Source organism: Chlorocebus sabaeus, chromosome 25 (genome assembly GCF_047675955.1).
Source record: "Chlorocebus sabaeus isolate Y175 chromosome 25, mChlSab1.0.hap1, whole genome shotgun sequence".
NCBI lineage: Eukaryota > Metazoa > Chordata > Mammalia > Primates > Cercopithecidae > Chlorocebus > Chlorocebus sabaeus.
Window position 1 is genome coordinate 12,138,365 of NC_132928.1, and position 11,790 is coordinate 12,150,154.

The following is an 11,790-nucleotide window of genomic DNA, read 5'->3' on the forward strand; positions in this document are numbered from 1 at the left end:
AGACCACTTGGCTCCCTGGCTTCAGCCCCCTTTCCAGGGGAGTGAATGGTTGTGTCTTGCTGGCGTTCCAGGTGCCACTGGGGTATGAAAAAAAACTTCTGCAGCTAGCTTGGTGTCTTCTCAAATGGTCTCCCAGTTTTGTGCTTGAAACCCAGGGCCCTGGTGTCATAAGCACCCCGGGGGATCTTCTGGTCTGCGAGTTGTGAAGATCGTGGGAAAAGCATAGTATCTGGGCTGGGACGCACCATTCCTCAAGGCACAGTCCCTCAAGGCTTCCCTTGGCTAGGGGAGGGAGTTCCCTGACCCCTTGCACTTCCTGGGTGAGGCAGTGCCCCACCCTGCTTCTGCTCGCCCTCCATGGGCTACCCCCACTGTCTAATCAGTCCCAGTGAGGTGAACCAGGTACCTCAGTTGGAAATGCAGAAATCACCTACTTTCTGCATTGATCTCGCTGGGAGCTGCCGATCGGAGCTGTTCCCATCTTGTAGGCAACTCCCCATGCATCACAAAATGTTGATGATATAATATTGCAAGTTCAGTGTTCAGTCAGCTGAAAGGGTGGCATCTGGGATCAAATGTCCTAAGTTCAAGTTCTAACTGGGGTACTTTTTAGTTAATTGACTTCAGGCAGCTGAATTAGCTCTCCAAACATCAGTTTCATCTATAAAATGGGGCCAATAATACTCCCCTTTCAGGTTGAAAAAATCAAAAGAAATTATGAATATGGAAGCTTTTATAATTTCTAAGGGCTACAGACATCATTGTATTCTGCGTTATCCAAATGTATCTGTGATATATTTGTGATACACGGTCCATATACAAATTGTGATATATTGTTCATATACAAACTGAGAGAACCTAATATTGCAATTCATATATTGCTCAATGAATTTTTGTAGTGATTTGTACAGTATCTAAGCTAAAAATTCTTATAGGGAATCAGATAAAGAAATGTGTGTAGGCTTTTGGAGTAAGCTTAACCAAAGTTTAAATCCTAGCTTACTCACTGTGTGGTCAAGGTTAAGTGACTTCAACTCTCTGAGGACCATTAAAATTTCCTTTTTTAATGAAGAGTAGAAATAATGAATATCAGATACCTAACAAATATACCACATGCTTTGTGTAGACATGGTTTGTAGTAGGAAGACCAAAAATGATTCTGATTATATTGTGGCAGATAAACATTCCTATCTGACTTCAGGGCCAAAACAGTTTTCTATTTGTAAGATTTATTTTTAATTGTTTGAAAATACATACTGTTTGATACATAAGCATTCCATAAGAAATATATTTCAGTTTAACTAAAAACATCTGTTAATAAGAACACTTCCTCTTCTAAGCATGTCAATAACAGATCATGTCTTTTATTCTCTACAAGGTTTTTATCACTTAAGGAAAAAAAACTAGTTTTACATTAAATTTCTGTTATTTAAATAAGTCAGTGCATCATATATTTACGCACGTAACTATTTAAACTGATTTTAGTTAACAAAAGTATCATGAAGTATGTCTGCAATATTACAGATAAAATTATAAACTAGTCTGAAGTAACGAAACTTTTCTATATTAATAAATGAAATAATTAAAACATTAGACGACGAGTAGTAGTAACACCTACCACTTTCTCTCATCTTAAACTGTGCTTCATGCTGTTCCTTGAGTTCATAATAATAACAATCAAAAATCCGTGCCCCTAAATTAGTTACTGAGAACAGAGGACAGTATTATAACTTACCATTGTTATAACGTTGCTAATAATAGTGAGAATAGCCCAGCCCCTCAGCTGGCTAGTCAAGTAATGGCGAAAAGAGTATGCGAAGAAAGAGTGATCACAAACTAATAAATGCCTTGTGAATACAGGGTAGGGACAGAGGCGGAGTGCACTAGCTATTCTATGGGAAGCTGCATGTGTCACCTCCCCTTCCATTGGCTGTTTATCCAACATCAATACAACACTTTAGGAGCCAAATTACTAAACAAGCTGCCAATTAGGCTTGCAGTCAGCTGGATAGATTAGTGGCTAAGAGAGGCCGATACAAGATTTTCATCTCTTGAGCCAATTATGCAAGTGAATTGCCCTCCACGGTACTCTTTGGAAGATTTGAGGGGAAAGGACCGACTCAGCTGTAATGGATATGAGAGATCCAGCAGACAGGGGGCTGGGAGCGGAAGCAGGCAGAAAGGTTAGCAGGCGATGTGTTGCTAAAGCTGCTCGAGCAGGAGAGCCTTCTAGGAAAGGTCTTAAAGGATTTAACACTGCCAGGAGCAAAAGAAAGGGAAATTATGGTTGTGGTATATACTGCACTGAAGCTGAGTTGTTCCACTCCCACGTCTTAATCTCATAAAAGAAGGATGAGAAGCCAACGGTAGATTTTACTCTAGAATCACTTTCCATGAATAATGAAGTCTCTGTTACTGTTTTTGTTTTTTAGGTTGTGTTTCTACGAGGAAAGATTTAGCATTTGAAGAATAAAATGTTCTTTTTTCTTCCGAGTACAAGATAATGCTTTCTTTTGCGTCATATTGTTTTATTTTTACGAAGAGAAATGAAACCATCATTTAAAAAATGAGAATGAGTTCTTTTCCGTCTATATAAAAACAAAAGCATGAGAGTATGCTGATCACCCCTGGGCTACCCTGCTTGAAATACCAACATTTTAAAATTATAATAGTGAATCACTTATCATTTGCGGTTCACTTGAGGACTGAAAATGCACCATAATTTAGCAATTTTTATAGAAATATTTTAAATTGGCCTTATTCTTTTCTTAAATATTAAACAAATTTTAATTCTAAACTTTTGCAAGCTATCCTATCAAAAATGTGAGTAAACAGATGTACAGCCCAGAGCAGCATTAGACCTCTGGTCTGACTTTAGCTTAGGGTAGAATTAAATTAATTCATGACAATCACCGAAAAATCAGGGATATGAGACAACATGCTAAGGCACTGTTTAACCTGACATACCTGATCAGCAGCTGTCCAGAAAAAACTACATACCTTGGAGGTCTGTGGAGGTCTGTCCTGGTTACCACCACAGTCATGACTTCAAAAAAAAAAATTAATTGCTTTTGTGTTATATTCAATGCTCTTGACAAAAGACTTTTATTTTGTGCATGCGTGTATGTATTTGTGACTAAAGTCCATTTTTCACTGTCACACACACACACATATATTTATAATCTCTGTATATGCATTTTGCCCTTCTCAAGCAGTAAATACTGTTAGTCAAGAATTTTTGTTTGCCATAGATGTTGCCACTCAATAGGCAAGTAGTTGAAGGTTCTTTCTGTTACATGTTAAGGTACTTGTTTCCATGAGCTATGAATTCATTTGAGAAATCCAAAGCCAATTAATCATTGGCTAGTTCTTACTCCCTGTAAGGAATTTAGCAAATGGTAATGATGTGGTCTCTTCTTGGTCTTGAAATGCACCGAAGATTGAAAATACCAAAATGTTTAATAAACGGGTTTGAAAATCAATTGATGATTACTCCATGGTAAATAAGAGGGTTGTAGGTATTAAAACCCATGTGTAGCATTTTGTGGCTTTCCTTGTTCTGCAAGTAAGAATCACAGAGCGTGACTCGCTTGCTCTTCCCCACAATGTGAGATACAGATTACCAGATAAGATACACTGTTGGTTCAACGCTGACATTTCTTTTACTATTATTTTATTTTTTACTGTGAAATACATAGTTCAAAGAATACACTTAAAAATGTATATGTACAGTTTGGGTGCTGTGGCTCACACCTGTAATCCCAGAACTTTGGGAGGTCAAGGCAGGTGGATCACTTGAAGTGAGGAGTTCAAGACCAGCCTGGTCAACATGGTGAAATCCCGTCTCTACTAAAAAATACAAAAATTAGTTGGGTGTGATGGCACACACCTGTAATCCCAGCTACTCAGGAGGTTGAGGCACAAGAATCACTTGAACCCAGGAGGCGGAGGTTGCAGTAAGCCAAGATTTCACCACTGCACTCCGGCCTGGGCAACAGAGTGAGACTCTGTCAAAAAAAAAAAAAAAGTATATGAACAGTTTAAAGAACAATAATAAATTGGCCATTTGGATAACCACAACTCAGGATAAGAAAGAGAACACTACTGTACTCTGGAGTCCCATCGTTAATATTTTTGTTATTCTTATTGGTGTTTGAGATCCAAGGATCCTTCTCTGCTGATACCACCATTCTGAACATAGTCTCCGAGAAACAGTAGGACAGAGAGTTCCACCTTTTTTTTGGTAGTTGGGGAGAAGGTCCTGTAATAATCCTGAGTCAGAGAAGAAGAAAACTGGTGATGGGGTAGTGGCAGGGTGAGGTGTAGGTTGGTGCTAAAGAGACTCATGAACCTTTGAGGGTAGTGACTGGTTATGTCAACAGCTGCCCATTTCAACCTCTGTCTAGGAAGACATGGTCCACATTTCAGAGCAGAAATATGCTAGAGCCAGGTCTCAGCTGCTATACCACAGGCATTCTATAGATATTTGGAAAGTGTTAGTATAGGAGGCCTATGGAGGGAATGATGTCAAATACTGTATCCCTGTAAATTTGAGCCCTGATATAAGAGATTGGGCTGGGCCAAATATGTTCTCACTAGTATGGAGGGAATGGTGTCAAATACTGTATCCCTGTAAATTTGAGCCCTGATATAAGAGATTGGGCTGGGCCAAATATGTTCTCACTAGTATGGAGGGAATGGTGTCAAATACTGTATCCCTGTAAATTTGAGCCCTGATATAAGAGATTGGGCTGGGCCAAATATGTTCTCACTAAGACAAAGATTCTTTTAAGATACACTTTCATCTCTCTCTTTTTTTAAAAAAAAAAAAAACTCCAATATTAGTTTGTTTGTTTGTTAACCACTTTCTTCTGAGAGGGGAGTAACCATGAGAAATGCTCTGATAATGCTCTGATAATCAGAAATTAAATAATTTCTGATTGCTTGTATCTGGTTAGCTCCAGATTTGCTATATTCCCTTTTCATACACGATAATACAATACCTGCTGCTAGAGGAGGAACACAAATGAACCAATCAAGGAAAGAGCCAACCTGTGCCACGCCTGGGATAGACCAACCACGGCCAAGGCCAAGCCCAAGCTTGCAATTGAAGGAAAGAGCTCAAGTTCTTGTATTCTTTGACTTTCATAGTGTTTGTTAATTTCTCCATCTTTGGACTTCAGATATCTAGTACTTCTCAGTTTTTCCCTAGAACCAAATATACACTATCTATGCTCAACTTTTTCTATAAGGGCCTACAAAAGAAAATTAAATTAGAAGTCTATTTTTGAAAATGTCATCAAAGAGCAAATGCTTAAAATCGATGCATTTCTCAATTGCCTGCTAAGAAAATATGGTAAACAACATCTATATCTAAATTTCATGTTAAGCACTAGCCAATCTCCTTTTTCAAATAAGGAATGAAGGGAGGAAGGGAGGGATGGTAGGGAAGAAAGGAGGGAGGGAAATAGGGAGAAATATATCTATCCCTGGAGGCCTATGGAGGGAACTGTGGTCTATGTCCCTGCAAATTTATACAATATATTTTTTAAATTTTATAATATATGTATATTTAATATTATTTTCCTCTATTTTATTTATACTAACTTAATTATATAGTCATTTAAATGTGGCCATGGAAGGAAAAGGAGGAAAGGAACTAAAGGATGCATACATTACAGACTGAATAATAAATAACAAGGAGAGAGATTATAAGAATATAAATTCCTAGGAATTCAAGATGCCACCAGTTGTGCTTTTTGTTTGGTTTGGTTTTAGTTTTGGTTCTGACAAATGTCAAGGTCATGGGCAAATGTGAGATATTACCATATAGGTTGATGATTTTCAGAATAATCCATAAGGCTAACATGGTAATGAAAATAAATCCATTCGTAGGGTACTTTATGGTTTACTGAGAAGTTTCTTTACCTACATGATCTCATCTGTCCTACAGCTCTCTGTGAGATAGGCAATGTAGGTTGTATGGTGGCTATTTCACAGATGAGAAAACAAAATCCCAGAGAGGTTGAATAGCTCACCCTGCTGTGAAGTGCTAGAACTGAAATTCTAAACAAGATCTTTCTTCCATTGTTCTCTCAACTACAAGAAGTATCCAAAGATGAATGCGCAGCCCCATCTAGTACCTGATTGGAAAAAAAAAAAAAAAAAAAACTTAGTAGAACATCATTTTCATAGCCTAATATCTTCACCTGTGTTCATACTAATTAATGTGTGCTGTTGTTTTCTCATTTCAGGATTTGTAGGTGAAAATGCCCAGCCAATCCTAGAAAATAATATTGGAAACCGAATGCTTCAGAATATGGGCTGGACGCCTGGATCAGGCCTTGGACGAGATGGCAAAGGGATCTCTGAGCCAATTCAAGCCATGCAGAGGCCAAAGGGATTAGGACTTGGATTTCCTCTACCAAAAAGTACTTCCGCAACTAATACCCCGAATGCAGGAAAATCCGCCTAAGAAAAGCAAAGAAAAAATGTTTTACAGACTTTATTCAGTATGTCCCATTGTTCTAAAATGATAACATGACTTCTGTTTTTGAAGCAAAAATCTACATTGCCTCAAACACATCACTCTAGCTTCCTAACTGCATACAGTCCTACCACAGTGAGAGAAATGGGATTTCATCACAATTCATGGTGCTAAAATGAAAACCTCTGCCCTTTAATTTTTTTCAGTAATTTCCAGCTATTTCTAGGTATAAAAAGCAGCTCGTTTCTCTTATTTATTTTAATCTCATGTGTCAGTACTTTCTGATGCTTTGCTTAATTCATGTATGTGTGCAGTGCTGCAATGCCCAGACAAATGTGAGCACACTCACCGTTTCTAAAATCAGATAGGCAGGAAAGGATTGTGTTTTATATCATCCCTATCTATTGTAACCCAATAGACCTGCCATCGCATCAGTGAAGTCCGAACACATCTTTGTTTGAAAGGCTTGTCAATTTCATATTCCTTGAATTTGGCTTCTTTGTGAGGATTTTTTGACAGAGTGATACCCATTAATTTTCTATCCTTAGACAATGTAGTGTGAAGTTCACAGTTGACAAACAGTAATTAATGTTTCCCTTGGACATTTTGACAAAAATAAACCTCATCATTGTTGTCACCAGAGTGCCCTCGACATTACTTTAATGCAGATTTTATAAATTTTACCTCATTTAGAACATAAAATGATTATTGAAAGAAAAATGTATTTTTTAAATTCACCATGATTGAACTGTAAATTCTATTAATCCAGATGTACTTCTACCTCTGTCTTCCCAAAGATTGATATTTTTTTTTTAAGATCAACTCAAGTGTAGTAAACGGATTTAAAATTTTAATCATTGGAGTAATTTATTACAATATTGAGTCAATTTATATGAAGAGTTAAATGGCTCTCCCAGAACTCAGATTTCTGGCAATGGCCCAACCCATTTAGAAGGTGAACAAAAGAAGTAAATGGTACTGATTTGCCCTTTCTAGGACCCAAGATGTTACTTTAAAACCTAGCAAAAGAAGTCCTTTTTATTATGTGCCTAGTATTGAGCTATTTCTGAGTCATTTGCTTCATAGTATCAGAGATTCTAAATTGCTTTTAGTTTAGAAGATCTTTATTTATTATCCTCATTATTAACAACTTATGATGATTATTATTTTATTTATAATGGCTTTTATTGGTTGAGTAAAGACTAAGATAACATACATGAATCACCTTTCTAATGGGTTTTTTAAATCTTGTCACTTTCCAAAGAGATTTTTTGTTTCTTTCTTTTTTTTTTTTTTTTTTTTTTTTTTTTTTTTTTTTTTTGACAGAATCTGGCTCTGTCACCCAGGCTGGAGTGCAGTGGCGTAATCTCAGCTCACTGCAGCCTCCCCATCCTGGGCTCAAGTGATTGTTCTGCCTCAGCTCCCAAGTAGCTGGGATTACAGGTACCCACCACCACATCCGGATAAGTTTTGTGTTTTTAGTATAGACAGAGTTTCACCATGTTGGCCAGGCTGGTCTTGAACTCCTGACCTCAAGTGATCCGCCCACATTAGCCTCCCAAAGTGCGGGGATTATAGGCATGAACCACCACGCCTGGCCCCCAGAAGAGTTTTTAAAAGGTGTTAAAGGAAGTTTATGCATGTGACAGACCTTTCTCAGGTGGTCCCCTAAAAAGAATCCTTCCAACTGGGGAGGCGAAGGCCAACCTTGTATTTGAAATTCTTCACAGTTTGCCACATGTACATTTCTTGAGAATCATCTTCTTTCCCAGGGATATTGTGCCTAGAGGACAGGTTGGTTAGGAGACTATGGACGACCAGAAGAGATGTTCTTTTGAATCATTCTTATTGGATAAAGTAACCCCATGGACTTTCTACAAGTTTTTGACTTATAAATTTGCCATTTTTTAAACTGATATTTTCTAAATGCTCATTCTGTCTCTGTAGCCAGGGAAAGGGGGAAGATTATATGCAAGTTTTAAAACTTCTTTGTGATAGCGTATTGTGCTCTAGGGTCTATTCAAAATTGAATGTTTGATCTTTTTCTTAATTTGATTGCCTGGAGATCTTCGAAAACCCTAGGATCTCAAAAAGCCAAGTTTGAAGCCACTGAGAGCAAATAATGAGGTCATTGTGAGCCTGGTTCCAAACTCCTGAGGACTTGGCTGTTCTTTTTCACCTTACTATGTTCTAATGGAGGTAAAAACCCTTGTAGTGAAGAAGAACAGTATATATATCAGACTAGTGTATAGGAATAGGAACTTCTTCATTAAATATTGCAATCCTTATGAATGCTGTTTATTGTTGCTGTTCTGGCCAGATACAGATCTTCCGAAGCAACTTCTGTAGGATGTACATTTAGGTTCTCTAACACCTCAAAAAAATTCTTCTTTGTCTTTTCAGCTAATAGAAGACAGTTCTTCATCTTGACGCCCTCTATGTGTTTCACAGAGGACTTAAAATACTTCTTATTCTGTTGAAGTGTTTAATTGTACAGAATATATGTACTCTACAGTATATGTGAATCAGCACTCAAAGCAGAAAAGTGATAACATCCCAAGCTTCCCCTGTATTCCTACTGACATGCCCTCAGCATTCAGTCTTTAAGAAAATTCAGTGCAGACCTGATGTTCTGGTTGTACCTGAACTTAATTGGAGAAACAAGCACAATTAAAATAGGAATTTTTTAGTATAAATCAAATGTCTTTCACCATCTGAAGCCCACTAATTTGTGTTTTATATATAGTTACAGTTAACTTTTTGCCAGTTACGATGTCCATAGAACCCCAAGATTTAGAATGTATCATTTATATTTCCTTTAAAAGGCAGTAAGATGTTTCTTCTGCTCCTTTGTGAAGCCACTCTTCTACAGTATCTGTAGCCTTATAGCAAATTAATTGGTTGTACTAAAAATTTTAGAGAGTGCATAGGTCTTCCTTTTCTATCCTAATTACCTGCAATAGCCTAGAGACGGTGAGCATGATTACATTAGCAACTTAACTGTTTAAAAAATTTATTTGTTATACTTGATAATGACCAGACTGTGTGCTGGAGTCATTTGTTTCCTTCTTTTCTGCTCCCCAAATACAATATTTAATTTGGTTGCTTTTATTTTTAAACTACATGGTACCCTTTTAAATAAGAATTCATTGCTAATTAAAATCTGCCCATAAATTGGTCTCAGCATTTAAATACCATATATTTTATAACTCATACTGTGCTTATCAAACAGAAGTTAACACAGTAGGGGTAAAGAGATACATAATGTGTACCTATAGGTGTATTTATAATGCCTGTGTGCAGTATACAGACATAATTACAAAATATTGCATTTTATTAATGTTTATATTAACATGGAGAATTGGTATTCTTGTAAATTGAACTGACAATTGCTTCTATTCAGTACATTTCATTTTGAGCAGATATTTCCCAAAAGAGAAAAAAATCACTGTTGACATGCTTTTTAAAACCATTTTCATCTGTATTTTGTCTTTCAAAAAGAAAAGTGATCTAAACTGGCATTGTAAAGAAATCGTTAGCAAAGAATTTCTTTTTATTTTTCTTTTGGTAGAAAGTTATATTAATAGTACAACAAAGAAGGAAAGAATAAAACCTAATGTTTAAGACCATTATTTATAAGGAGTCATTGTCTTTGTGCTTTAAATGTTTCCCTTTTACCTTACAGTAATTTTTTAACAGTTGAAGGTACTTCAAAAATTTGTTTCACTGAGTACCCAGTGACAATTAGCATTTAATAATGCAGTTAAGTTCGTTGTTATTAAGCCTTGAAAAATTTCAATACCTCAAAAAAATTAGAGAAAAATATTGGTAAATGTATTTGATTCACAAATGTATTCATAGTGATTGTGAGCTGCTCTACCACATTTCCCTGTTTTTATTGTTTCTGTGAAGCTTCATTAGACTAACTTGCTTAAGGTCTCTTTCCGCTCAAGGATTCTGTGATTCTCATGTAACAGGGTAAGCAGGCTCTCTCTGACCGCTTCAAGTATCAGAGTTCAAATCTGTTACAATCACTCCATTTCCTTTTGGAAAGTTGTGCCTCTCATAAAGCTGCTTGGACATTTTAAGTGTTTCGTAATACACATTAAACTGTTGAGTTTTGTTTGCTGTAAAAGGCATTTCACTATGTTGATTAAACTTATCTTTTCTCCCAAAAAAACTGAGTAAAATTGTTAAAATAAGTAGGGTTTTTTTTTTTTTTTTCATGCAATAGGTATTAAATACTCATTGATTTAACAGGCTTGTAGTAATATATACTCAACTGGCAAGTGGACCATGAAGGCTCCTTCTGCTGGGTTCCTACTAAGCAAAGACTCATTACTTTACACACGTGACACTTTAAGTAGATCCAGATTTGTCTCCAGCAAGTCACTGCCATTAACTGCCAGGAGTATGATCTACTATTGCCACTTTTAGTTTTATCTGTACATTAGAGTTGTCTCCTGTCTTTGAATTGTCAGTTTAAATCATTCTCAGATCCACATACCTCCCTCCTGTTGCAATATCTGTATTTGTTTCTTAATTTTTCAAGGCTGAAGTAAGGTTAAATTTGAGGGCTATTTTTTATGTTTCTTTTTTTTTTTTTTTTTTCAGTTTGAACTTTCAAGATAAATTGCTAGTATATTAAGAGTGTATAGAATGCTTGATTTTCCATCTGTAAGACTGTAGAGATAAAAGTATATTATAATAGTATCCCAAGTAAAACAGCCAAAACTATCTTCTGTTTGCATCTTCCTATTAAATTTCTTTAAAAAAAAAAAAAGTTTCTTTCTTTATAAAAACAGTATTCTTCAATAAAAATAGAAAGACTGAGAGTGTACTCACTCAATATATGCTTTTCAAATCCAAACAAATTCTTCCATCACTTATTGAAGTTAATTTCTTCAAATGCCAGAATTTCATATTTATGATAAGTAAATGAGTTTAGCGAAGATAAAAAAAAAAAAAAAAACTAAAGTTCTGTTAGATGACTGACAAATCTGGGATTCTCAAGTGTTTCACTGATGCCTGTAATTCTTTATGGAAACAGTATAGATAAACCATCTTGCATATACGAGGCATGGAATTCATAAAATAATTTTTAGATGGTTGTGAAGCACTTGGGGAAAACACATTAAAAGTTTGAAATTTATAATGTGCAAAACACAGTATTTCTAATACACTGGCCACAGCGTTGTTACGTTCTCAGCAATAAGTACAACGGTCCGCAATCTGTAAGGCTGGGTTCTTGATCGTCCTACCTCTTTATATGCCTGTCCTTTTTTTGTACCTCTTCTCATTCC

The 11,790-nt window shown here is 36.2% G+C and overlaps 1 protein-coding gene across 2 annotated transcripts in view; it reads left to right on the forward strand.

Moving 5' to 3' along the window:
- Positions 1-10,689, forward strand: part of GPATCH2 (G-patch domain containing 2) — a 203,924-nt gene extending 193,235 nt beyond the window's left edge. The window contains exon 11 of one of the 2 annotated variants that reach the window (XR_012091188.1): positions 6,255-6,363. Coding sequence is in view for 1 of the 2 variants with exons in the window: in XM_007988422.3 (XP_007986613.3) it covers positions 6,255-6,475 (221 nt within the window). In the remaining variant the exon portion in view is untranslated. Of the gene's footprint in view, positions 1-6,254 lie in introns of both variants that reach the window. The other variant, XM_007988422.3, reaches the window with a different exon arrangement.
- The last annotated feature ends 1,101 nt before the right edge of the window (positions 10,690-11,790 follow it).